At 43.4% G+C, this 25,472-nt stretch overlaps 1 protein-coding gene across 3 annotated transcripts in view; it reads left to right on the forward strand.

Annotated features, from left to right (window-relative positions):
* The window catches only part of WDR45B (WD repeat domain 45B), a 217,890-nt gene that overhangs the window by 104,196 nt on the left and 88,222 nt on the right, over window positions 1-25,472 (forward strand). For 2 of the 3 annotated variants that reach the window (XM_069200359.1, XM_069200362.1), the window contains exon 3: window positions 22,704-22,769. The exons of the other annotated variant lie outside the window; for it this stretch is intronic. In XM_069200359.1, the coding sequence (XP_069056460.1) occupies window positions 22,704-22,769 (66 nt within the window). The remainder of the gene's footprint in view (window positions 1-22,703; window positions 22,770-25,472) is intronic. 3 annotated transcript variants of the gene reach the window in all.

The raw sequence follows: 25,472 nt of genomic DNA on the forward strand, positions 1-25,472 counted from the left end.
ACAAGTCTCAGGTTTGATTCCTATTGCATCTTTTATTCCTCTTAAAATTGAATAAGTGAATGCCAATCATTTGGCAATATGACTTCCATTTAGTTACTCTACCAGGACTCTGGTCTATTCTAAATAAAAATAACATATTTTCTGTTAGCACCCCACATCGAGCAGTTCCCTCAAGAGATGACAGGGCTACATCCATGCAGAAAGCCACCAGACATAGAGAACTGGTAAAAACGTTAGTTTCCTTAAATGATTTTGTAACAAAATCAAATGATGTTCTAGTATGCACAAAAGTCAGGTATTCCTTCAACCTCCGGAACACATTGAATGTGTGGCTGATGGACAATACCCTGCAAAGAAAAGGTGCTACTTAATGGCATACATTATAACTACCATGTTTTCAAATACGTTCTAAAGCCCCCAACACAAAGTTTGAAATCCACTAAAATATAAATGATTTTTTAAAGTCCTGAAAGGACAATGTGCTCTATAAAAGCAACTTTTGTTACAAATGTCTCCAAAATTCCTTTGAGAAGAATGACCATAGTTTCTACAATGGCTGTTGATAAATGTATTTACTAATTAAGGCAATTAGCTCAGCCTGGGTAGAGAAAGACAAAACTTTGAATGGTGCACAGGAGAGACAGCATGCAGACAGCCTAGTTACATATAAGTTTTGGAATATATTATTATATACTATATTAGAATTATGCTCCTATTGACAGACCCAGGCTGTTTGATTAAAGAATAAAGTCCTTAAAGCATTTTACTGTCAAGGTACCCTAATTTGAAGAGGCATTGCACACGTAGAGGAGTGTAGGTATAATGCAATTTCATAACCACTATCCTGTTGGAAAAACACACAAGACATACAGTAAAGCAAATTCTACATGTATCTTAGATTGCACTCTGAGAACCTGATCACAGAGGTGCTTGCTTTAGGCAGCTGAACTATGCCCTGTTCAGATATAAATTATAAATTCACTCTTTCAGATTACCCACAGGTCAGTAGTCAGACACCTTTGCTATGCCTCGGGTGACAATGCTTTATCACAAACGTACAAGAGCCACAACCCATCACTTCTGCCCAATTTCCTTTATAATTGCCACTGGCTGTGTGTTTAGGGCCTGTGGGCATCTCCCAACTATATGAAAAGCCTACAAATGCAAGATACGAGTTCAGTTGTTACTTATAAAGGGCAACAATGTTTGTAAACATAGAATGGTCCTCTAGTTTGCACGAGCTAAGGTTGAGTGCATTCTAAACAGAGGAAGCAACAAAAGAGAAGAAGCATCCAACTCTAAACCTTCCCCCCGCTCCCCTACCACACCCCTTCCCCCTTCCTCCCACCTTACACTGAACTGTTCTAAACCGGGGGGACGGATAGCAGGAGGGAAGAAACAAAATGAAGGGCTCGATTAGACTTGGAAACTAACACATATGCAGTATACGGATTGTTTCATAAGAGGCCCTATGGGCAAAGCAGAGAGTCATATCTTGAATCCTATGTGCCTGTATGGATATAGTCAGGATAGGAGCACAGAGACAGATTTGGAGACTGATGCCATGATTTCAAGTTATGTAGTACTTGGGCTATCATTAGTGCACATGGTAATTACTGCTACCCTGGCATGGAATATGTAATTGGTTACATATTTAACTTCTCATGAGTTCCTCACTTCAGAATAAAGGCCAGTAACTGTTATCAATGTATACCACACCGCTTCATTTAGCATTTTTTCCTGTTAGAATTCCTAAGCCTTTTTCTGGGGAAATCTATCAGGAGAAAATTGTAGAATGTGGTAACAGAAGCACAACATTTGTTCAAACATTCATCTGTGCCTGGATCAGAATTTAAAACACAACTTTGAATCAAGGTCTAAGTTAAATATGTATGTTTATAAAAAGGCAGGGGTAGGTTAGTTAGTAGTTTTCCTAGCTCTGTATTGACATTATTAGGGACTCGCAGTGCTGTAGTTTTTGAGCATGTTGCATTGTTTTGCACTTCTATTTATGCATTTCTTCATACTCCTATGAAGGTGCTAAAGCATGTTTGCAAAAAAGTAGCATGCTAATGTGTGGATTGCCATTGATGGGACGGTGCAGGGTTGTCTTGTGGCCTGCATGTACTTTTTTGAGGTCAAGGATTAGGACCAGAATTATGATCTTATTAAATGTTTTGCTGTGCCGCTGCATTCATTTCAAGATAAAATGGGAGTGATATAGGTTTTAGTGATTTTACATGCTGGGTTTCGTGCCCAGTAAAATCTGCATTGTTGTTCCCGCAGCCAGTAAGTCCCAAAGCAGGAACACTAGACATCTTATAATTGTGTGATACGGACTTCCACATGAGAACTGTCCATCTAACTGTTCCCAGTTGGGGTTCATGGACTCCTTGCAAGTGAGCTGATCAGGTAGGTAGACTACGACACAATGAGGTACGAGAATCAATGAAAAAATAAACAAAGCCTTCTCTACCTGTAAATGTCTTTTGGATGACCTCAGTGGCTAGGATCTATTAGGAACTACAGTCTAAATCATTTTTTAATTTTTAAAATACCAGTTTGCATACTTTAAAAAAACAACCATTCCAGAACGGATAGTGCTGACCTTCTGGTGCTTCTGACTGAGAGGGAAGGGAAAGAGGTCTCCAGTTCTTTGAAGCAAAGGTTAAAGTGGACAGCAAAAAAAACAGCTTATTGCCAGCATGCCTGCTACTGTGCAGTTAGTAATGGTAAATATAAAGGCTGCTTGTAAGCTGTAATGTGACATTAATTAGTGGAATAATTTGAGGCTTTATGGTGACAAAGGTTTATTCTTTTTGAGCGGTAATGTAAGGTTGTTATCAGATGTGTTCTGAAGTGCATCCTTGTAATGGAAACTTATTAAAAAGGTTTGCAGTAAGTATAGTCTTTTGTGTATTACTATAAATATATATTTCTAACACGCTTGTTTTATCTTAAACTCTAAAGGCGTGATGTATCAGATATCTATTGACAAAAAAATGGATCAAAATTGCGCACCAACATTTTGCGAATGAAAAATAATTTTGTGAACTGACATGTACTAAGGTCGGTTCACAAAATTGCAAATCATTATGGGTCACAATCTGACCTTCCTCATCAATATTCATGATGGCAAATTGCAACTATGATTGGATGTAATCACAGGGATGGATGGTGGCCTGCTGTCATCAGCAGATCACCATGTCTGTGATCTAATTTAAATAAAGTAAACTAGGGGGCGTGGCCAAGATGGCAAGGTAGTAGGATGCGACTCTGGTTCTCTCCCCTGCCGCCCGCAGGCCCCGTATGTAATTCCCCCCAATTAACGCTACCTGAATGCACTCAGCACTAGCTCAGGTGTCTAAGACCATTCTTCTGGCAGAGCGGTAACATCAAGACCAGAGATCGCTGAACGCATGCCAGCAGGAGACCGAGGGTGGAGGAGCTGGTGGATTCAAGATAGTGGGTGCAACCCAGCTGTGCTGAGCTGCTGCGGACCCTGTGCATGGTGGCTTCTGGACAGTGGTGGTTGGGGAGGAAATGCAGCACCAGAGACGAGTTGTTTTCTGACGCTGGCCTGGGGCACTACTACAGAACCATGCAAGGTCGCAGATGCGCCTGAGGAGGCACGCGGCAGAGCCTAGAATGGAGTGGGGGCAGTGACGAGAGACATGCTGCCAGCGTATGGGCCTAGCTGAGGCCTCACGTACGACAAGAAGGTGAGCGTAGAGCAGTGCACCCACAGCGACCGGCAGAGCTCGATCCTTGGGGCCCAGTGGAGCCAGCAGACATCGGTGTCATCTGCACTGGGTTTGGGGCCCATACTGACTGCTTCACTAAGCTCAGTGGTTGCCTGAAGCCTTTGGGATGCAAAAGGGCTCTGGAAAGGCAGAGAATTGGTGCTCTTGGGTGCATCGTCGGGCCCAGGGAGGTGATGCCCATCCCTCCTCTAAGAGGTTATTCCAGCACTAGCAATGCTGCGGCCTACGCCAGGTCCCGGCCAGTTCTGCGAGCGCTGCCATTAGTATCCCTGCCTTTTGTCAGATCTGGGCACGGCACATTGCACCATTGGGGCTCTGGGTCTCCTCTCCCACTCTGCCAGCCCTTGCAACATCCAGCAGTGCTGCCCTGAGAAACTCCTCAAACACACCTCCTGGGCAAGCAAGCAAAATGTCATGAGACTAGATATGACTAGGAAAGTCAGAATTGCAAGTGCATGTTTGAAATCATTGCATTGTTCTTGGAAGGTGGCATTCTTCAAGAGTCCTCCAGTCCTGAGCTTCAATTGAAAAACTGGACGTTCTGCAGGTAGAGCTGTTAGAGGGGCCACTTCCAAGAGATTCCAAGCTTTGTGAAAGAACACCTAACAAGTCATAATTTGCATATTGTAGTCTCTGAGAAGGTCTAAGTTCAAATCTCCATCAATATAGAGATGTGGTGGACTTGAAGAAACTACCTGGTCATTCATTTTGTCTAATCTGCTTCAATCTCATTACCTCAAGGCTAGTGATCTACTTAAAAGTAGAAATATTAGGGGTTGAACATCTCTGTGCCTGTAATGCCAAACCTTGATAGAAACGGATCCAGGGAAATTGATAGATAAACACGGATATTTGTTGTCTCTCAAAAGTAGGATTTCTGGTGAGTTGTCATGGAGACAGATGATACAAAAGCCACTTCTTGCGGAGCTTATCAGCACACCGATGGGAGTTCCAAAGAATACTTTAGCTGTTCCATGGACGTGAGGAGTAGGTGGCTGACTTTTAATGTACTGGAGGTTATGTAGTCAGGTGCTATGCAACTAGAGAAATGCTACCACATGCCTGAGAACAACTCCAGAGACTTGCATTGACAAAGCCAATAGTTCTCGACCATGAAATTCATTAGCTGTCTTTATAATAAAATAAAAAAACATTCTCAGTGGCAGCCCCAGCATGATGTTGTGGTGGTCATATTTTCAAAAATGAAAAGTGCATGATCACCAAAGCGTTTTACACAGAAGCTGCCCAGTAGCAAATTCTAGCTTCTGGGCTCTCTGAAAAAGGAAATAAATAGTTTAGAAAACAAATAATTTACGAAACAACTGATAAAGACTGGGGAGCAATGGAGGAGCATGGGAGGAGCAAATCAGGAGTGTGCTAAGCTGTGAACCACAGAGAGGGGTGGGAAGAGTAAAGGATGAACTGGGGAGCAGAGGGTTAGAAATATAATAACACACAGAAAAGAAGCCAAGTGGGTACAGAGGGTCCACTCTTCACCACTCTACTCCATGTCACTCTATGCTATTACCCTCTATGCTACTCCACTCTATACCACACCACTCTACTCTATTCTGAGCCACTCCACTCTCACGCTACACCACTTCACTCTTTGCCATTCAACTTTAAGCCACTCTACGCCACTCCACTCTACACTGCTCCACTCCACACTGCTCCACTCCACTCTACACCACTTTACTGTACACCACGCCATTGCACTCCACACTGCGCACTGTGCTGTATGCCACTTCACTCTATTCCAGACCACTTTACTCTGTGCCTCTCTACACTCGCTACTTTTCAACACTCCACTTTACGCTACTTTATGCTGCTTCACTTTGTTCCACTCTCCTCTATTTCACTTTACTCTGCGCTACTCAACGCCACATCACTAACGCTGGTGTACATGGCTTTAAGACATTGGCAAAGCCAATAACTCACTTTCATAGGAGAGGCCTATTGGCACTGACAGTGCTTGTTAATTTACTGTCTAATATGATAGAAGGCCATTTAAGCAAAGTAAATTAAAAGTTAAATACAGTTTTTTAAAGAAGTGTGTGCAGTAAAAGGAAACAAGTAACCTATTAGCACTCTGCAGATGCTGGCGCTTGTGTAAAAAGTAAAATACATTAACCGTAAAAATAAATGTAAAACTGAGTGGGGATGAAGAGCAGAGGAGTAGAACGAAAGTGATCAAGGATTCAGTAGCAATCCAGTAGCACTTAGCAGTTATAAAGAAATAACTAGATATATCCAAAAACATCTTTAAAACTGGAAGCAGGGGAGGAAAAGAAAGTGCAGGTGAGGGCAAGAAAACACGTAGTCCTAAAGCAGAGAAACTAAGGAGAAAGAAAGGAAACATATGTGCTCCTTTGGAGTTCTGATAAATAAAGTAAAAACGGTGTTCCCTGAAAGAAGCAGTGCAGCGATGCCACTCACCCAGTCAGCACATTGTTTAATAGAAATACTCATGGGTAAGACGTACTCAAGAATAGGCAGGCAAGCCATTAAATCAAGATTAGATACCCGAGATAAATATAAAAGCCGTCCAACATTGAGCAAGGAGCTGACCCAAAGCCCGCTCCAAGTATATACCATGTGTTGGAAACAACAGGTCCGCCATCAGTTTGCTAAAGATGTCTTTAGCCGAGACGTAAAACGTAGTTCTTTCTAATGTAAGCAGATGAATGATACAACTCATCCACTAGGAAATACTGTAAAACTGCCATGTTCATGGGGAAGGATAAACTCAAGACAAGGAAGGAATGGGAACCAAGAAAATTAGATACATTAGAGAGCCAGCTAAACATAAGCAGTGGGTGGAGGCAACGCCCCCCTTTAATCACTGGTTTCGTACACAATAGGTCTTTCAATAATGTAGGAGAGCCCAAAAAAACAAGCATTAGCAAAGCCAATAGGTTTCACGTTTGTTTTTTGCATTCTATCTTTCAACTGTATTATAAATATTAGAAAAGGGTTACAATAATGGTTGTTTTAAAAATAATAAACAGTTAATAGTTGTTTGTGTTGTGATATATGTTGAATAAATATCCCAGGGTTCTAAACTCAGAATTTGTACCTCTTTAATATGGCATTGTATTTGAGTATAGTGATGTGTAGTTAGTAAAGTGCCACTGCACCTGCTGCACCATTCAAATCATGCCCCTTTTAACTGCAAGGTAACCCCAATTGTCACTGCCTGTTTAGTAGTAAAATATAGCAATATTTGGTGTTTAGAGTAGCTATGACAACTTTTGGCCCTGGTGCCACCCTGCTGCACGATTCAAATCATGACCTTAAGACCTGCAAGATAACTGCACTTGTGACTGCCTATTTTAAAGTAAAATTTAGTCATAATTTGTGTTTAGTGGGGTTCCTAGAGCTTTTTGGGCATGGTGCCACTGCGCCTGCTGCACCATTCAAATCATGACCCTAATGCCTGCAAGGTAACTGCACTTGTGACTGCCTGTTTAGTAGTAAAATGTAACAATAATTGGTGTTTCGAGGGGCTCCGACACCTTGTGGTACTGCAGCCTTTGCACCTGCTAAACCATTAAAACCATGAGCCTATTGCCTGCAAGATAACTGCACTTGTGACTGCCTGTTTAGAAGTAACATTTAGTAATAATGTGTGTTTAGTGGCATTCTTAGAGCTTGTGGGCACAGTGCCACTGCACCTGCTGCACCACTAAAATCATGACCCTACTGCCTGCAAAGTAACTGCAATTGAGACTGCCTGTTTACTAGTAAAATTTAGCAACATTCTGTGTTTAGAGGGGTTCTGACACCTTGTGGCACAGGTGCTACTGCACCTGCTGCACCATTAAAACCATAACTCTAGTGCCTGCAAGATAACTGAAATTGTGATTGCCTGTTTAGTAGTAAAATATAGCAATATTTGGTGTTTAGAGGAGTTCTGACAACTTTTGGGCCCGGTGCTGTTCCACCTGCTGCATTATTCAACTCCTGACCTTAGTGCCTGCAAGGTGATTACACTTGCGACTGTCTGTTTAGTAGTAAAATATTGCAATATTTGGTGCTTAGAGGAGTTCTGGCAACTTTTTACTCCGGTGCCACTGCGCCTCCTGCACTATTCAAATCATGACCCTAATGCCTTCAAGGTAACTGCAATCGCGACTGCCTGATTAGTAGTAAAATTTAGCAATAATGTGATTAGAGGGGTTTTGACACCTTGTTGCACAGGTGCCACTGCACCTGCTGCACCATTACAACCATGACCCTAGTGCCTGCAAGATAACTGAAATTGTGACTGCCTGTTTAGTAGTAAAATATAGCAATATTTGGTGTTTAGAGGAGTTCTGACAACTTTTGGGCCTGGTGCCACTCCACTTGCTGCATCATTCAAATAATGTATCTATTGCCTGCAAGGTAATTGCACTTGTGACTGCCTGTGTAGTAGTAAAATATAACAATATTTGGTGTTTAGAGGGGTGCCTAATACTTTGCAAGCGCTGTGCAGGCGAAACCTAATGAGGTCTCAGAAGAGACCTAAAAGAAATGTTGATGTGGGCTCTTGAACTATGCAGAAAGTAGGGGAGAGTGTTATAGGAATCCTGAAAGTGCTTAACACAGCTGTTGCCAAGTAAATAGTAAAATAGGAAGACACGGGTAAAAATAACACACTGATTATTAGGAAGTTTGAGAAGATAAATAATACATTGTTAAAGAGAAGAAAGTCTAAGCCATCATGTGCAACTCGGCATATCATTTCAATTGTATCTGGGAGAATTATGTTTTCAGGAAATAGTTTATGTTCATCCCAAGGCCTAACTGAATTTAAGCCTTTCTGTTTTTCACATTTGCTGCCTATCAGCAGAATGTGTTTCTATTTGCGATAGGGAAAATGAAAGCCTTATTAAGCTTGTCACAGTCTTTTTGTCTGTTATCACTTGACCCTAGCTGCATAGTATGTATTATTGTAGTTACAACAGGGCTTCTGGGTCCCATGGCGTGCTTTTTCCTAGTAGTAAAGCCAAAGCACTTTCAAAGGCAAACAGAAGGAAATAAGCTTAAGCTCAGTACATAAGCACGATGACATCCGAGTCCTTCTGATTGATTGGCCAAGGAGTTTCTTGATTGTAAGACATTGCCAATTTTTTATCCTCAAAGAGTTCTTTGTACTGCTAGTGAGAACGTGAGCTGTGTCACTCCCAGTCTGTGTAGTTGAAGTTCACTTTTACATTAGGTTAGCAGGAGCTTGAAGGTGAATGTATCGTCTCCTACCTAATGGTAGATTGATTGGTACTTTACACTCCTTGACACATTTGACTCTACTTAAAAGCTATTTAAATGGTCGGACATCTGAGAGTTTGGTGAAATCTATTAGAACGGGATAGCAAACGTTCTCTAGCCTTGTAGGAAGAGTTTTTGTATGTATATTTTATAACATGCTTCTTGAAAGCACTTTAAGACCAAAAACTGGTAGTAAGGGAGCTGCCCTGTGGTGAACTGAAGGGGACTCTGGGTTTAACTTTTGTTGCATGGTTTCCAGCTGCTCTTCATTATCCTATTCTTTCTATGGTCTGGCTTGACATTGCAGCTGTCACCAGACACTTAAATGATGATCACTAGAAAGGGGTTTTGGCTCCCCCACATGTTGGGCGCCAGGAGTACATGTTTTGCTTGGGCAGAAGTAATGTGCTTCCACAAAACGTTACTTGCCTTCTAGCAGCTGTGATAATTTTGTTCATGTACCCAGCTACCTAAGTTTGAACTTTTAGGGGCACACACATGACATTGGAGTGCTATTTAAGTGTCCTAGATACCTAGATGTGTTATTTTTCTTTGGCAGCAAGACAGCTGGGTGGAGGTCTGGGCAACAATTAACATGCATGGATTTTTAGGTCTGGCTTGAGAGTGCAGTTGTCACCTGACATTTTAACCTACACCTATATTCTATGCCAATGCTGGTTTTTAATTGCAGTAATTCTTCATTAATTTTTCAGGAGCTGAGCACGTGCCTATCAATATAATGAACAACAAACGTTTATGGAAGCATATGAACAATGTAGGCCATGAACCTGTAAGCCTGTGTTGAGCAATAAGATTCCATAACCACAGTCCAATGAAACCTGCGTCAGAGCTCCTCCCACCAAGCTGGGTGCAGCCTTCCGAAAAGTCTAAAAGCTCGGGCTAGCAATGGCGCTACTCACCCAGTGTATATGTAGTAGTAGAAAATCTTTATTTGGTTATGAATAGCCATAAAGAACTCAATAAAATTCATCAAATGCAGTCTGTGTCACATCTCATAAAATCTCCAATGATAAAAACAAAGATTAAAACAAATCATCCAGTTTCAGATTATATATATGTTTACAATCACTGAACCTAGCAAACACTATTCCTTCTAATAGGCACTTCCTGATAACTTTCACCCAAGATATAGCCATCTTTAAACAGCAAGGATATAAAGGACTTCCTAATTACTGGAGTAACTTGGTGTCCCAAAATTCAAACTGCCAGGAGGAGGAGGGGCAGCCTGCCTTTTTTCCCACCACTGCAGTGCTCTAGAGCGCATCTGCACATCCTGTAGCGTGTGACTTGCTGATCACTGGAGGGACTCAGTGTCCCATAACACAAGCTGCCAGGAGGAGGAGCAGCCTGCTGTTCTGCCCGACCGGAGCGATCTAAGTGTTTCTTCACATCTCATGACATGGGACGCGCCCAGGTGAAGCCTGGACCAAGGGAGGGGCCCATCTGCGCCTGCTCGTGGCCGATCGAGGCTGGACTGGGCCACCCCGTTTGCCCTTCACTACGAACCTGTGTGCTGTCTTCGCTGTAACATCCCGCTTCACTTTGCTTCACAATGGGTAAGAGAAAGTCTGTAGCTCTAATTGCGCCAAATAAGGCTTGCTTAATAACTGGCACAAGCACTAGCTTTTTGACTTCTGCCATGGGTGTGTTAAAGACCAACATTGAATGTGTGGAGGAGGGGCTGGATGCTACTAAGAAAGCATTAGCTCCTGTGTTATCTAGAAATCCTTCCCTAGATATTTCACACATCAGTGCAAACGCAGAGCATGCACAGGGGACCTCTGAAAAGGGTTGTAGACGGGCACCTAGCAAACCAAGTGTATTCACCGGAGAGTTAGAAATTGTATCGAAGGGCGAGCCACATATTGAGAAGGATTCTACCGGCTCACCCCCAACAAGAAAGCAGTGCATAAAAACTGCTCCTAGAAAACCATTGCGAGTCCAAGAAATGCTTAACCAACTCAGCATTTAAGGCATTATCCAAGAAGGATTCTTCCTCTCCAGTCCATGACAAGGTAATGCACCAACCATCCAAATTAAATGAGGATAAGGGTGACCCCACAACCATATGTGTAAAATGCATGGTGGATGCCCTGACCATTTCACTCCGCCCGGTTGTCGAAGGGCATAGAACTGGCACTTATGGAAATCTTGGCGCAGCTCCCCTTTAAGTCAGCAGAACAAACGAGGCATAAGTGTTAAGGGAATTTTCAGCACATATATAAAACCAAGGAACCACTTCAAATGCCTAGAGGCCCACAAAGAGTAGCAAGCAGTGCCACAACTGCAGGGCCACTGCTTCTCTGTCAATCCCAAAATCACACTCCATTGCAGCAGCTGGTAGAGACGCCTTTAATCTCTGTGTTCTCTATGTAGCATTGGAGACTGAAATCACTTTCCCTACTCAACGATCAATAGGTACTCAAACATCTAGCCCCATCCATCATTTCTCTCAAAAAAGATATCTACATTGAAATCATTGTACCAGTAATGTACTCAACAGAAAGAAAGTCCCGGGGTAGAATTCCACTCTAAACCCCCACTACCCGGTACTAAGTAGTGTAAGTGTGTGGCAGTAGGCAAGAGCGCAGTTGATGATGAGACAGTATTGTCAGAAAACAGGAGAGAGAGCAGTCACAATTATGTGGCGGAAATCCTCTGGCAATCAAAATGATGTCTGAGAAAACTTGTGTCACCATTAAAAAGTTACACTGGCTTCAACCCAGTCCACCTCGGGCTAACAGAAAGGGTTCCCAAGCCTTGGCATATGTGTCGAGTTGGTTGTTCTTCCTATAAATGGTTTGTTCGCAATTTGCGGTTTCACCAGCTTTATAAGCCAATCGTTGCCTCTTGGAAACATCGGTTGTCTCCAATACGAGAGGATACAAAGCTTGGCAATAGCCAGTTCCGTCACTACCCACAGTTTCCTGTGTTTAGTAGGACTCGCAGCTTGACATATCATGTAAAAGAGCCAGTCAAGCAGAATAGGTGGTCTGTTCATCCTTCAATTCGCCAAGAATTGACCACACTTCTGCCCATTATCCAGTAAGTTTGGTACAGGCCCACAGAACATATGGAATGTCGCAGCCACTAATCCAGCTTCTCCAGCAATTATGGTGTGCTAAGCAACAGGCCAGCTCTGCACAACTCATCTAGGGACAAGTACTAATTGTGTAATAATTTGAAATATGAAAACTTTTTTCTAGCCTCTTGGAGGAGAGAATCACGGAAAACCAGCAATGAGGACCAGGTCTTAGGAGAGTATGTGTCTTCCTCGACATTCAACCCGCAAGTCCTGGTCACTACCAGTTAAGGTTACGAGAAGGTGGCCTTGTCCAGGAGGCTATACATTCCTGAAATCGCCCCTCTAGAGGTACTCCATTTGCCTAAGTAGGAGTGAACCGGTGAGGGAGAGGTCGATATTGGGTCCCTACCCAAATTCCCTGAAGACAGTGTTGAAGTTGGACATATTGCCATTGAGATGCTTGTCCAAGGGTGTGAGGAAGACAGCTCAGTGAAGGATTTGAGCAAGGAGCCCAAGAGCATCTGGTCAGGCGTGTAAATACCACACTCCTTCCAGTTTGGCCAGTCGTCAGTACGGTCGCCTATACAACCTTGTAATTATTTGTGATTGAGACGCCTAATGGAGCCACATTTGCAGTTTCAGGAAGCCATGTGCCTGTTTCCAAGTAGGAAACATGGTGAATAGTATAACATTAGTCAAGATCCAGGGTGCAGTCTTAGCATCAGAAGTGGCACCGACGTTAGCCCCACAGTGTAATATGCTTTGTTCTATCTGACGCCACATTGACTGGTCTTTTATCACCGCAGACCAGACCATTTGTGATAAGTCATTGGCCATGTGGTAAGTTCTTATATGGGGCAAACTGAGTCCACTTGCCTCTGTGTGTGCATACATTTTAGGCATTCAAAGTTGGGGCTTTTTCTTGCTTCCGATGCAAAACCTTAATTTCTGAATCTCTAGTTTGAAGAATGGAGTGCTGGATGGAGATTAATAACATTCCCACCTCATAATTAAATTGTGGAGTCATCACCGTCTTCATTGCTTGTGTACAGCCTCATAGGGAAAGCTGGAGACTGGACCATTTGTTAAAATCCTTTTGTGTAGAAGCCAGCAGGGGTAGCAGATTATCCTGGGATATACGCATTAGCCCCCTATTTAGGTGTATTTCTAGATACTGAATGCCTCTCTGGTCCCACCTCATTCCCAAGTCCTGGACACAGGTCCCGATCGTGACTATGGAGATTGACATAGTCTCACACTTTCCCCAATTTACCCAGTATCTTGAGATTCCAGAGAAGGTATTGAACATGGCTATCAGTGCGGGATTGATGCTTTTGGTTTTGAAATGGTCATCAATTTGTCATCTGTATAGAGGAAAGACTTGATGGAATCTGCGCTAGTGGCGATTCCCTGTATGTGGGGGGATATTCTAATTGCAGTGCCAGGGGCTTAAGGGCAAGAAGAAAGAGTGAAAAGCACAAAGCGCAGCATTGACGGGTGCCTCTTTTAATCTATATGTCCTCCACAGTTAATTTGCGCTGTCAGCCCTTCCTATAACCTCCAAACTTTATTTATAAAGTCCTACCCTAGTAAAAATCAATCCATAACCTGGAAGAGATGAGGCCATTTCACATGGTTGAATTTTTTTTTCTGCAGGCCTGTGGTGCCCACTTCCTTGAAGGTGTGAAAGAGCATTTATGCCATTTAGGGCTAAGTCTTATAAAATTCCCCAGGAAAACCATCCTATATTTGCACAGACATGCAGTTTTACTCATGAAACTATGTTGTATGTTAATTATAATGTGTGGAAATCGATTTTAGTGAATATATTTATTATACATGCATCACCAAGTAAAGTGTCTTGTTCTGATCCTATTTTAAATCTTTGTTTTCATCTCACTTAAGAATTACCAAAAAAAGCTCAATTTTTGCTTTCCTAGTTCCAGAGTGTGTACAGTTAATTAATTAATAGGTATTTACATTTTGCTGTGTTACGAAAAAAATGATTACTTACAGCCTTACCTTTCACACTTCATGTACACCAGTAGGATAATTCACTTTACTTTTCTGTAGACTGTAAAGTGAAAGCAGTGTGTAAACACCAGTCCCTATGTTAAAAAATATAAGCAGCAGAAGGCATAACCTGACAGTTGACCTCTGCCTTTGAAGTGCAGCAAATGTGACAAGATAAATACATAATTTAAAAGCATCTTTACTTATTACTTGGACATTAGAAACCACCAAAAATTGTCACATTTGGTACTTGGGACATTAGTGTAAGTTGGAGGCAATTCTCAGTGGAGAGATAAAGGATCTTGGGGGTGCTGCCCCGGTAACAATCACCTGACCAAGGTTGTCACATGAGGAATGAGACCATACCCTAGCAAACAAGGCACACATAGTGCAAAAGAAGCCACTCAGGGTGGGACAACAAGTTTGGTCTCAGCTGACGTCTATCTATGTGTGCACAAGGAACCTTTTAACTGTAGTCTGCAGTGCCAGCCCTAACACACGGCAACCCGGGACCCTCCAGTGACTAGAAAACACCAGAGAAAATGCTCAGTAGTAGACTCAACTAACTGTCAGATAAGGCACTCAGTCACATTACCAGTAAGCTACATCTCCATGGTGACCTCAGTCCCTCCCCAACTGCTGGCGCCCCGACCCCCTGGGGTTAGAGAACCACCTCCTAGGCAGGTCAAAGATGTGCACCAAATTATTGGCATAGTCAGTGGTTCTGCTTGACATCAAAAGATATTGAAAAAAAACATTTCACTATCTGAGAAGAGAAAGTTCACAAAAGTAACATATGCAACATCAGAAAATCCAATCACAATTTTGTATGGAAAAAGAAAGAGAAAGGATATGTGCAGTAGCATAGACTATCCAATGAGCCTTATTCAACCAGCGGGGGACATTGTCTTTCGAGTCCATACCACTGGCACTCTCTCAATAAAAGTAACTCAGTTCTCTGTGGTGTCTGCTGGGTGCTCTTTCAGCAGAGATCTGGATTTGTCCCTTTGCTGGTCTTGGGATAACTCATCCATCACCCTGTCCAGGCTCTTTTTGTTGGAGTGTCTCGGCTGGGCTCGGCAGTAGTGGTCTTGGTGAGAGGCATGTTTCCTAATGCCACCAGAGCGGTTGTTGCGAGCGCCAGATGCATGAGAGGAATTGGATGCTGGTGTGGAATCCACCTCCATGGATTCCTCCTTAGTATCTAGGACTGCTGATAGCATTTCTGTGCCACCAAATTCCAAGGTGCTGCACTATCTCGATCATCACAGCTGGGCCCAATAGCCTGAATGTAATCCCTCCTTCCGTAGGCAATGGCAGACAGCCAGAATTTGTTTACTCTTGATTTTGGTCTCATGCCAGAAATCCGCACTGATGTGCATTACAACCTCTTCATAGTGGAATGGATACCCTTTCCATTTTGCTGCTTGAAGGATGGCCTTGGTATTTTGGTGTCACAAAAGGCATGCTGAGAGTCTTGTGGGAGCATTTGATTGGTAGTTAGATTGTCCTCTTACTCTGTGTGCTCTGTGTAACCCCAAGGGTTCAGCCTAAGAGAGCTGAATTAGAGTGGCAAGAGGGATTTAAGGAATTCAAACAAGTCTTCCCCTTCCATACCCTCTGGGATCCTATAAAGGCATATATTATCCCTGCATGAGTTGTCTTCCAAACCTGAGACGTTACTCTGTAGTCTCTGTATCTTGGGCCTCAGTCAAGTTGTAGGCTATAGAGTTTGCCTAGTTCATCCATCCTTTTATCGGTTGGGGTAGAGACGAGAGTGCATGTGTGATACGCCTGACTGTAGGAATTTGATGTCACTGCCATGTCCGAAATGGTGGTATCTAAGGCAGACATTTTAGAGCTCCTAGTAGTGAGCTCCTTGAGGAACGCCAAAAGAGTAGTTTCCACCATGGTATCTGATTTGGTGGTTATGTTTGCGGCTCCCCTGAAAGATCTTTGACAAAGGAGAGCTGCTGGGGGGGTCTTCGGCCCCAACATGAGTGAGGGAGGTGTGGAGATCAGGTCAGCAGGACACCTGACAGATTAGGGGTGTTACACCAGCTTCAGAAGTACCACCTGTGAGAATGGTTAGCGGCTTAGAAGCAAAAGGGGCAAGGCCTTCAAAACCAAGCACGAATGCCAGGCTTTATAGATGTAAAGCCCTTCTTGGTGCCTCTCATGACGAGGGCCTTCAAGCCATCCACGGGTGTGTGAAGCCTTCTCCTGGGTACCCAGCATGTCAGCAATCATGGTTTCTAGTCCCACTCCAGTGTGCCACGGTGAAACTTGTGGTGTACCAGAAAGAACGGCATAACAGCACAGCCTCAGCCGTTGTAGAAATTTACTCCTCCTTAGCAGAGTGGACCCTAAGTCAATGCATCTTGGGCCTCAGGAAAGCAGAGGTATGTAAAAGCCCCAAAGTGGGCAGAGGATAGAGCCCTATTTGCCAGAGAAGCATTGTCCACAAACAGAGGCCCAATCCCAGTGCAAGCATTCTGGCCAGGGGTTCTATCCTGTTATCCTGCCTGGGATTAGCAGTAAATGGGAACAGCAGCCTTCACTACAATGGCATGACAGGCAAGTGGAAAAGTCCTGTGATGGTCCGATGGGAAGTGTAGGAGACTGGTACCAGACAAGCTCCACTGACCAAGGCGGAAGAGGTTGCAGAAGGCGTAGCAGTTAGAAGAGAGTGGTGGGGTCATGCGGGGCTGTGACACGAAGGGTGCAGAGGACGTATACAGCTGCACTCGGCATTGGAGGAAAGGCAAGCACCAAGGACTCCCTTTCGCTCTCTGTCACAGTCTGTGAGTCTCAAGAGCACACTCCCATCACTGCATGTCCAGGGAGACTGTACCATCAGCTTGTCCGAGCGAAAGCCCAGGCCACCATGTCTCTCGGAGTACAGATCAGTGGGGGAGAGGTGATGAATGTATTGCTGTAGTTGTCGTCTCCGTGCTCAGTCCCTGTCGTCAGCCCCCTCAGCACAACACAGGGTTCTTGCTTCAGGATTGTTCGTAATTTTATGACTGTATTCCTTTTAGGAGAGCTTGATACTCAGTACAGTAGGACTGTTCGGGATATGCTGTCAAGCCAATGATAAAGGCTATATTGGTGTGACTGGTTCATTGAGAAAAAGAATTGTCAGGTACCCTGTGTCTGATTTGTTTATTATGAAAACTTACAACTCAGGCTGTAGGCTTTGCACATTTATTGTGAAAAATAAAACATATGTTAAAGCCAGTAGGCCTTTAATGAGGAATTGTTATTACACTGTGTGGCAGCTTGTAGATAGGTATATTGGTATATGGAAGCTTATATATTGCCGTAACAGGCAAGGATTTCAATTTTGGCTACCCTATCTGACAAACCCTGGGTAAAAAGTGCATCAGTGCCAGGGCTGCAGTTCCCCAGCAATTACGCCCCTTTCAAGGCTTTGGACGAGGGCTCCAGTAGAGGCCATGCCATACTTTGCCTCAGCAGCTGCAGATTTTCCAGGCCTTTCGAAGCAGAGGTCTGGAATCTGGCAACGAGCATTCAGGCCGCCAATAACCTACCCAGTACCCTTTCCTCTTCCCCTCCCCCGCAGCTACAGTGAAACCACTAAAGGTGTCCTCGGTGCATACAGTCGCCTAGTAGGAGGGGATAACTCCTATTGCCTCCACAATTGACAGAGCATCACATCATACGGAAGAGTACTTCAAATTGTTGGAATGGATATGCCCAAGCATGTCTCCTACACCACAATGGCTTCTGGAGGACCACTTGTTAATTCTGCAAGGGGAGATCAGGCTCTCTTGAACAAGGGAGCCATGGAGAGGGTACAAGCATCAGAAGTCAGCATTGGTAGTTACTCCTGTGACCTGCTCGTGCCGAAGAAGGACAGAGGTCTGTGCCCTATTTTCAGTCTTAGCCCTCTGAACTTCTTCCTCAGGATGGACAATTTCAAAATGCTTTCTCTAGCCTAAGTTATGTTTGCTGTGGAACCAGAATACTGGATGGTGGCTTTCGATCTGCAGGATGCCAATTTTCACATCCCCATCCTGCAGTCCCACAGGCATTTGCTGCAGTTTGTTTGGCCATGAGCACTTTCAGATGCCAGTACTTCCCTTCAACCTTACTAGTGTGCCACAGGTGTTCATGAAAGTAATGGTAGGGCTTGCTGCCCATCTTTGTAGGTTGGGATACCAATCTTCTCATACCTCGATGACCGGTTTCTAAAGACCAGATCGCCTCAGAAAGTCATGAATCACCTCCAGACGATGGCCAGTCTGTTGACTTCGCTGAGGATTTCCATCATCATGCCGAGGCCACACCAGATTTTTTTTCCCACAGAGGACCCCACCTTCTTCATTGAAGTTATCCTGGATATGGTGCTCTTTTGAGCCCTCCCTCGACCTCAACGAGTCCAGGACATTTAAGCTATGATCTCTATGCTTCAGCCTTTAACCTGGATCTCAGTGAGAGCAGCACTGAGGCTTCTTGGCCTCCTGCTGTTAGACTATGCCAGTTGGTACTTATGGGCACTGCAATGGGATCTGAAGGCTCAATGGGCTCAGCATTGAGGGAACCTTTCTGATTCCACCCAGGTGTTAGAGGAGACTGTAAAAGATCAGCGTTGGTGGCTACTGCACTCCAATTGGACCAGTGGCACAACCCTATCCCTACCTCACACAAAGTTAACAGTTGTGAGGGATGCATCATTCTCGGGTTGGGGAGGTCATTTGGGAGGGATGGAGATCTAAGGAGTCGCATCCACATCTGTCTGCTGGAGTTGCGGGACATTCATTTGGTGTTGGAGACCGTCCTACCACTGATCAAAAGAAGGCTACTGCAGATACTCACTGACAATTCCCCTGCAATGTGGTACCGCAAAAAGCATGGCAGAGTGGAGTTCTGTGTCTTGTGCCAGGAGGCTTTTCTCCTCTGGAACTGGCTGAATCACAAGATCATCTCCCTGGTCGTGGAGCAACTGCCAGGATCTTTTAAATGTCAGAGCATATGAACTCAGATGATGTTGCCCAGCAGAACATGAATTGCGGCTGCACTCCGAGGGGGCACAGGTCATCTTACAGCAAAGGTAAGGACCCTAATCCAACCTTTTCGCCACTTCAAGGATCACCTGTTGTCCATGGTTTGGTGAGTTGGAGTTCCCAAGGCAGTTTACAGTCCAAGAATGCTTTTTCCTGGAATGGAGCTTCGGACTTCTGTGCTCCTTCTCAACTATGCCTCTCCTGCTCAGAGTTCTGAAGAATATCAGGAATGACAGAGCCCAAGTCATCCTATTTTCTCTGAACTCTGCAAGGACAATGTGGTACCCAGAACTTATAACTATGAGAATTTGTTCTTTTATCCAGATGCCCCTTCGGGAGGATCTCCTGTTGCAGCATCAGGACAGGGTCCTGCACCAGAGCCTGCATAATCTACACCTTCATTCTTGCAGATTGAGCAGTTGATAGCTTTTGATTTACCTTCCCGAACTAGTGAGTGCCATTTTGGCAATAAGGTGTCCCTCAACTAAAACAATCTTATGCTGTGAGAAGTTTGTTGTCTGGTGTTCTTCCTGAAATATCGAACCTCCTTTACAGCTACAGCCGTCTGACATACTACTCTTTAGTTTATCCTTAGCCCAGCAAGGTTTTGTTGTGGTGACAGTTAATGATTATTTCTCATCTCTTTCAGCCTTTTTACGTTTATCCAATCAGCCGTCTTTCTTCAAATCACTTATTGTGATGCATTTGCTAAATTACCTGACCCATATGCTCCTGCCAACACCATTTTTGTGATACCTCAGTGGGCTCTAAATCTGGTTCTCACTTTTCTCATTTGTAGTCCATATGAGGCAATACACAGCTGCTCTCTCCTATTTCTCACTTGAAAGACACATTCCTCATAGTCATACCATCTTCTTGTTATATGAGTGAACTACAAGCAGTGTCGGTCCAACAGCCATATACAACCTTCTAGTGCTCAGGACTAAAGTGACATTCATTCTGAAAATGATCATGCCTTGCCAACTAGAACAGTCTATTTATTATACTGCCAGCTTTCTTTTCCTCGCTTCATCCATCTAAAGAGGAAGAGAGTCTTCATTGCATAGCCCAAAGAGAATTCTGAGCTTCTACATTGATCATACCATGGACAATCAGGTAGACAACCAGCTATTTGTGGGGTTCTCTGGGACAAAGAAGGGAAAAGGTGTACAGAAGCAAACAGTCGCTCTATGAATAGATCTGTGCATCAGAATCTGCTACAGACTGGCCAAGAAACAGCCTTGGGAATGTCTTTTTACTCATTCTACCAAAACAAAGGCTGGTACCACTGCTCTGGTGTGTGGCATGGAGGCCTTGGACATTTGCCAGGCTGCTACGTGGTGTCAATACACACATTTATGATGCACTACTGCCTGGATAGCCAACACCAGTGGGAGGGGCATTTTGCCTGTTCTAGCCTGTAGGAGTACTGTTCTGAGCCATTTCACAGACCCACAACGTGGGGAGCTACTGGTTTTGTATCTATTCACAAGGTAAGGAACCTGTGGTGCGAAATATCCTTCAAAAGAACTATTTACTAACTTTTGGTAACACTCTGGTATTTTTCACTAACCCTCTCACCTCCCAGTCCTGTGGAATGGACTCTTCCTACTTAAGGTCAATAAAATTCCACCTTAGAGATCTGCACACTGGTCTAATTACTAAGGCTCGGTGTCCGAAAGTCAAGACAGATATCAAAATGAATTTGATGTCAGCACGCCATGGTGGCTATGTAGCGGCTTCAAAGTCTCCTGGGGGTGGGATATATCTGACACAGAGCCACACAATGCAACCTACTGACATGCTGAGGAATTGCTGAAGAAAATTCTCTAGATCTTGTCTGGTGCCTGGGGTAATCACAAAGTGAGGCATTTGCGGTGAGACAGAGTAGTCACCAGAAAGAGTGTTACCTTAGATAAGTAACTTGTTCTTATGTGTTCAGCACTACATGAGAGGGTATGTGTGTGTGTGTGTGTTCAAGCTGTCTGCCATGTGTACTTCTCTCCCAGTGTTGCTCTCTCTCTGTTGCCCATGTGCTTCTTCTCATTTCCTCCCTCCACCAGCACCCTTCTTGTTACTTCCCTGTTCTTCCCACCCCGTGTTACTGCCATATTTGTTACAACTCACACACCCCCATTTTGCTTTTGTGTTGATCCCTCCACCCTTTCCAGTGTTGTTTTGGCCCCCCTTTGCTTTCGTTCCCCCCACCACCAGACTCGCTTTGTAAAACAAAGTGTTTTCTTTTGTCTTTTTAGTTACCAGTCCAAAGCCTTTTGTTCCCTCACCACCAGCTTTGCTTTATAAAACAGTGTTTTCTTTTGTCTTTTTAGTTACCAGTCCAAAGCTGACCAGTAACTAAAAAGAAAAAAAGTTGCCACCTAATTTTGTATGCATGCGTGGTGCATGCGCCTACAAAACGATGTGTGAAGCTGCATCAAAAGTCTTTTTAAAAAAAAAAATATTTAGCCTCACTCCACAAAGAATTAGGGATGCTATACAGTGTGGCCAAAACATATTAACAAATCCAGTAGGTCCCAATGTTGAGACCTTTTGACTTCATCAATACTTGCTATAGAGGCTATCCTTCACAGCTAGAGATGTAGAGGCCATGCCAGCTAAGAGATCATGTTTTATCTGATATAGAAGTAGGGTGATATGTTGGCCTCAAAGAGGTCCAAGGCTGTTGATGTTTGGACTCTGAGTTCTCTTACTGAATGCTGTCAGATAATAAAAAACGGTTCACTCTTCAATGCAGTCTCATGTTCCTCTGTCCATTTGTAATATTAATAATTCAGATTTGTTTGTGTTGACTTTATATCCTGCAGCCTTTCCAATTACCTCCAAAAAGGCCAGCAGAGGGGGAATAGTATGACTGGGTAAATAAGGTAGAGTAAGAAATAATTGGTAAAAAGTGAGATCCTTCGTTCCCCTTCTCCACCAAATTTTAGTCCTTGCATTTCTGGAGAGTGCCATATGATAAGCGCAAGAGGTTCTGTTGTTAGGGCAAACAGAAAAAGGCGATAGTAGGTCCCCCTGTCTAGTAACCTTTGTGTTGTCTTATACTCCATTGCATTTCAATAGAAAGTTCAGTTTCCCACATGAGAAAAATTGCTATCTTTCATGCGACCTTCTACCCCAATACTAACATGAATAAAACGCCATCTTGAAAGACTTTATGAAAGACATGTAAAATTTGATTTATCTGATTGATAATAGAGTTTTGTAAGAGGTCTGGGGGCCATCCCTTATTTTATTGACTGGGAATGGAGTGGCTTTGTTGTATCTTTTCTGAACAATTGTTGTCTTCATAATTTTATTGATGCCCAAATTAACGGTGGAACTGCTAATGCTTCCTTTCAGTCACTGCTGAAAGGAACTTGCACAGGTTGTAGTGCATATCATTTAATTTAATTTCCCACCTGCACATTCAAGTTTTTGAAGTTTCTCTATACCTTTCCAGGAGTTCAGTCCACAATTATTTGAATGATTTGTTATGGCGTTTTTGTGCAGTAATATACATTTTCACTTTACTTTGACTGTCGGGGTGGAGGATGTGCTGACATAGCTCACTCAAGTTTTATCTCTGTCTCCCCTTTGCAGGCAGACAAGGGGATGCTCTGTTACCCCGATGTGGTACAGATGAACTTGCAGAACCTGAGTTTTCAGGTAAAAGGCAGAAATTCCCTTTAAGGTTCATAATCACGTGCCATTCCTTCACAGTGATAGCTTTTCAATTATTGACCAGGGTCCTCAACTCAGTTGAGTCCGGGTTATTCTTTACAACTTTAAAATGTCTTCATTTGATGCACTTGTGGGAGTGGCCTATCGAAACTGTGATTCGGAGCCTTATTCATTTATTTATGTATATTTTATTTTTCTTAGGTGTCATATAACGCAGATCTAGTTCCAACTAGCTGCTAAGTGCTAGCCAGCGAACATTTTTTTCTACCAGGATTACTATACACGAAACTATGTTGTTGGTGTGGACACGTACAGTCTACAGTTCTGTTTTTACGTTACATGTATTTACTCCTCACAATTAATTACTCTTATATACAATTTTATCGGAATCATAATATGTTTGGTCACTTTCCGAAGTTGGGATTATAACTTCGATCTTTTGGTTTCAAAGTCCACAATTAAGCCTCTAGTTAACATGTTGTCTATCATGCATAAAACACAGGAAGTAAAAATAATGTAGTAGAGCTGTTTAAATGAATTATTAGCACTAAGCCATGTCCTGATGACCATAATTAATAATGACTAGGTTCCTTCGGCACAGGAAACGATTGTACTATCATCGACTATAGTGTGTGCAACCTGGAATGCTTCCAGAAGAATTTGTTAAATATGCTCTAATTTAGCACACTACACAAACATTTGCCAAAGTGAAAAGTAGTTCTGTCAGGTCCATAATACATTTGATTTCCTGTTTCTAAGGTCGACGGACTATTATTCTACCTTTTAAAGCCCCACACTAACTTTTCTTTTCTTGGTACCTCGTAATTTGACGCAAATGAAAACAATAACATCGTAGATTGGTTTTGTTGCTGAAATGTTTGTCTGAGGATTTAAAAAAGTGAACCAGTTTTTCACACTTGTTGACATGACTAAGGTAGATAATTTGAATTGCATTCTGCAGTTCATTAGCCAGGTTGCCCAGAAACTAGACAATTTAATACCCGACTTATGGCTGCTTTGCCCAGCATCAGCGACTGCTGCTTCAGGCTCGCGTGTGAAAGCGCATGAGTTGTCAATTGCAAGACACTTCGTTATTTTACAGTGGGCTTAGAGCATGCCCATTGTTTATCATTATTTGACTTCATTGTCACTTTCACTTTCAAGCTTCACATTTGTTATCACAAGCAGAGTTAACTTTGATTTGTGTGTTTGTCCCTTCTCTACATCATAGATGCATGCCTTGTGTCCTTCCAGCACTCAACTAGAGTGCATGTGTTTTCCAGCAGTCTCCCTAGTACTTTTTCCCTTTATTACGTTCTTGTTGCTCTTGCCTTGCTTAGGTGTTTCTCTCCTGGCTTCCTGTGCTGTGCTTATACCCCACAGTACATCTTTGGTGTTGTTCCACCCCCTGCCACCCACAGTGCCACGTTGCGCACTCGCATCCATTTGTTCCCCATCATACCTGCGCCCTCTATCTTCCCCCTCCCACTCCCTCCGTGTTTCTCTCACCCGCACCTCCATGTTGATTCCCCCCCATATTGCTTGCCCCTCTACCCTCCGTGTTGCTTGCCCGACCCTCCCCTGCTGTCTGTGTTGCTAGCACCCCACTACCCTCCATATTGCTTCCCCTCCCCGCCGTGTTCCTTCTTCCCCACCCTGTTCCTTCTTCCCCACCCAGCCCTTCTTTTATTTTATTTTTATTTACTGATCCAACTCGCATCCACAAACGAAATGGAGAAAAAAACACTTAAATCATTTTGTAGGCACGCACATGCTTCATGCGTGCGCCTACAAAAAGGCCAGTTGCATTATATGCTCTTTTTTTACGCCATGCTACACAGCATTAGGGATGTTGTGTGCAGCATTGCCAGAAACATTGATAAAGCCAATAGACCCCAATACGCGACCAAGTGCTTTTACCAATGCTTGTTCTAGTCTGGAAGTGACGAAGAAACATTATGCTTCTCTTGTTAAACACACATGTAGTCCCCTAGATTCAGTGTCTCCCTGTGTATACTACTTTTACTATGCCTGCACCTGTCGGGGCAAGATGAGGAATCCAAGCACCTAGCGCTATAGATGAGGGTATGGATGGGGCATTCTCTGACGTTCTCTTTTCTGGGAACCTGGACGACCTTACCTGCCCCTGCATGCATTGCTGGTGTATCCTTAGCCACCTGAACTGCACTTGTTTTCCTCGTCCACACTTTGTCCTTGAGACTTCTTTCTCTTTCCTCTGACGACGTTTCTTCATTAGGCATTGCTTCGAGAGTGGTGATTGTGGGGGTTCATATTAACCTGAAGGAGGGTGGCATTGGCACCAAAGTTTGCAGTATGTTTTCTATTTTACCATTCGGTGCATGGTTCTACCATTAGTGTAAAGTCTATGATATTGAAGTTACACTTTGATCTTAAAAACAATTTTTTAGTTAAGACATAACTAGAATAACATATACCCTGCTATGCTGAACTGAGTAGAATTAAAAATAAAATCTATCTAGAGCCTCGAAAAAAAACACGACATTCATTGACCATAACCAAGCACAAGAAGAAAAGACAGTTCTCAGCACAATCTGTGAACAGTATTTGGTTGTATTACAATTTATTTGTAGAGATTTTATTTCAAGAATATGGAAAATATCCTATGTAGTTTCTGTTGATGCTGTACAATGCTATGTATTTAAAGGC

The sequence above is a fragment of the Pleurodeles waltl genome, chromosome 7, assembly GCF_031143425.1.
Source record: "Pleurodeles waltl isolate 20211129_DDA chromosome 7, aPleWal1.hap1.20221129, whole genome shotgun sequence".
NCBI classification, from domain to species: Eukaryota; Metazoa; Chordata; class Amphibia; order Caudata; family Salamandridae; genus Pleurodeles; species Pleurodeles waltl.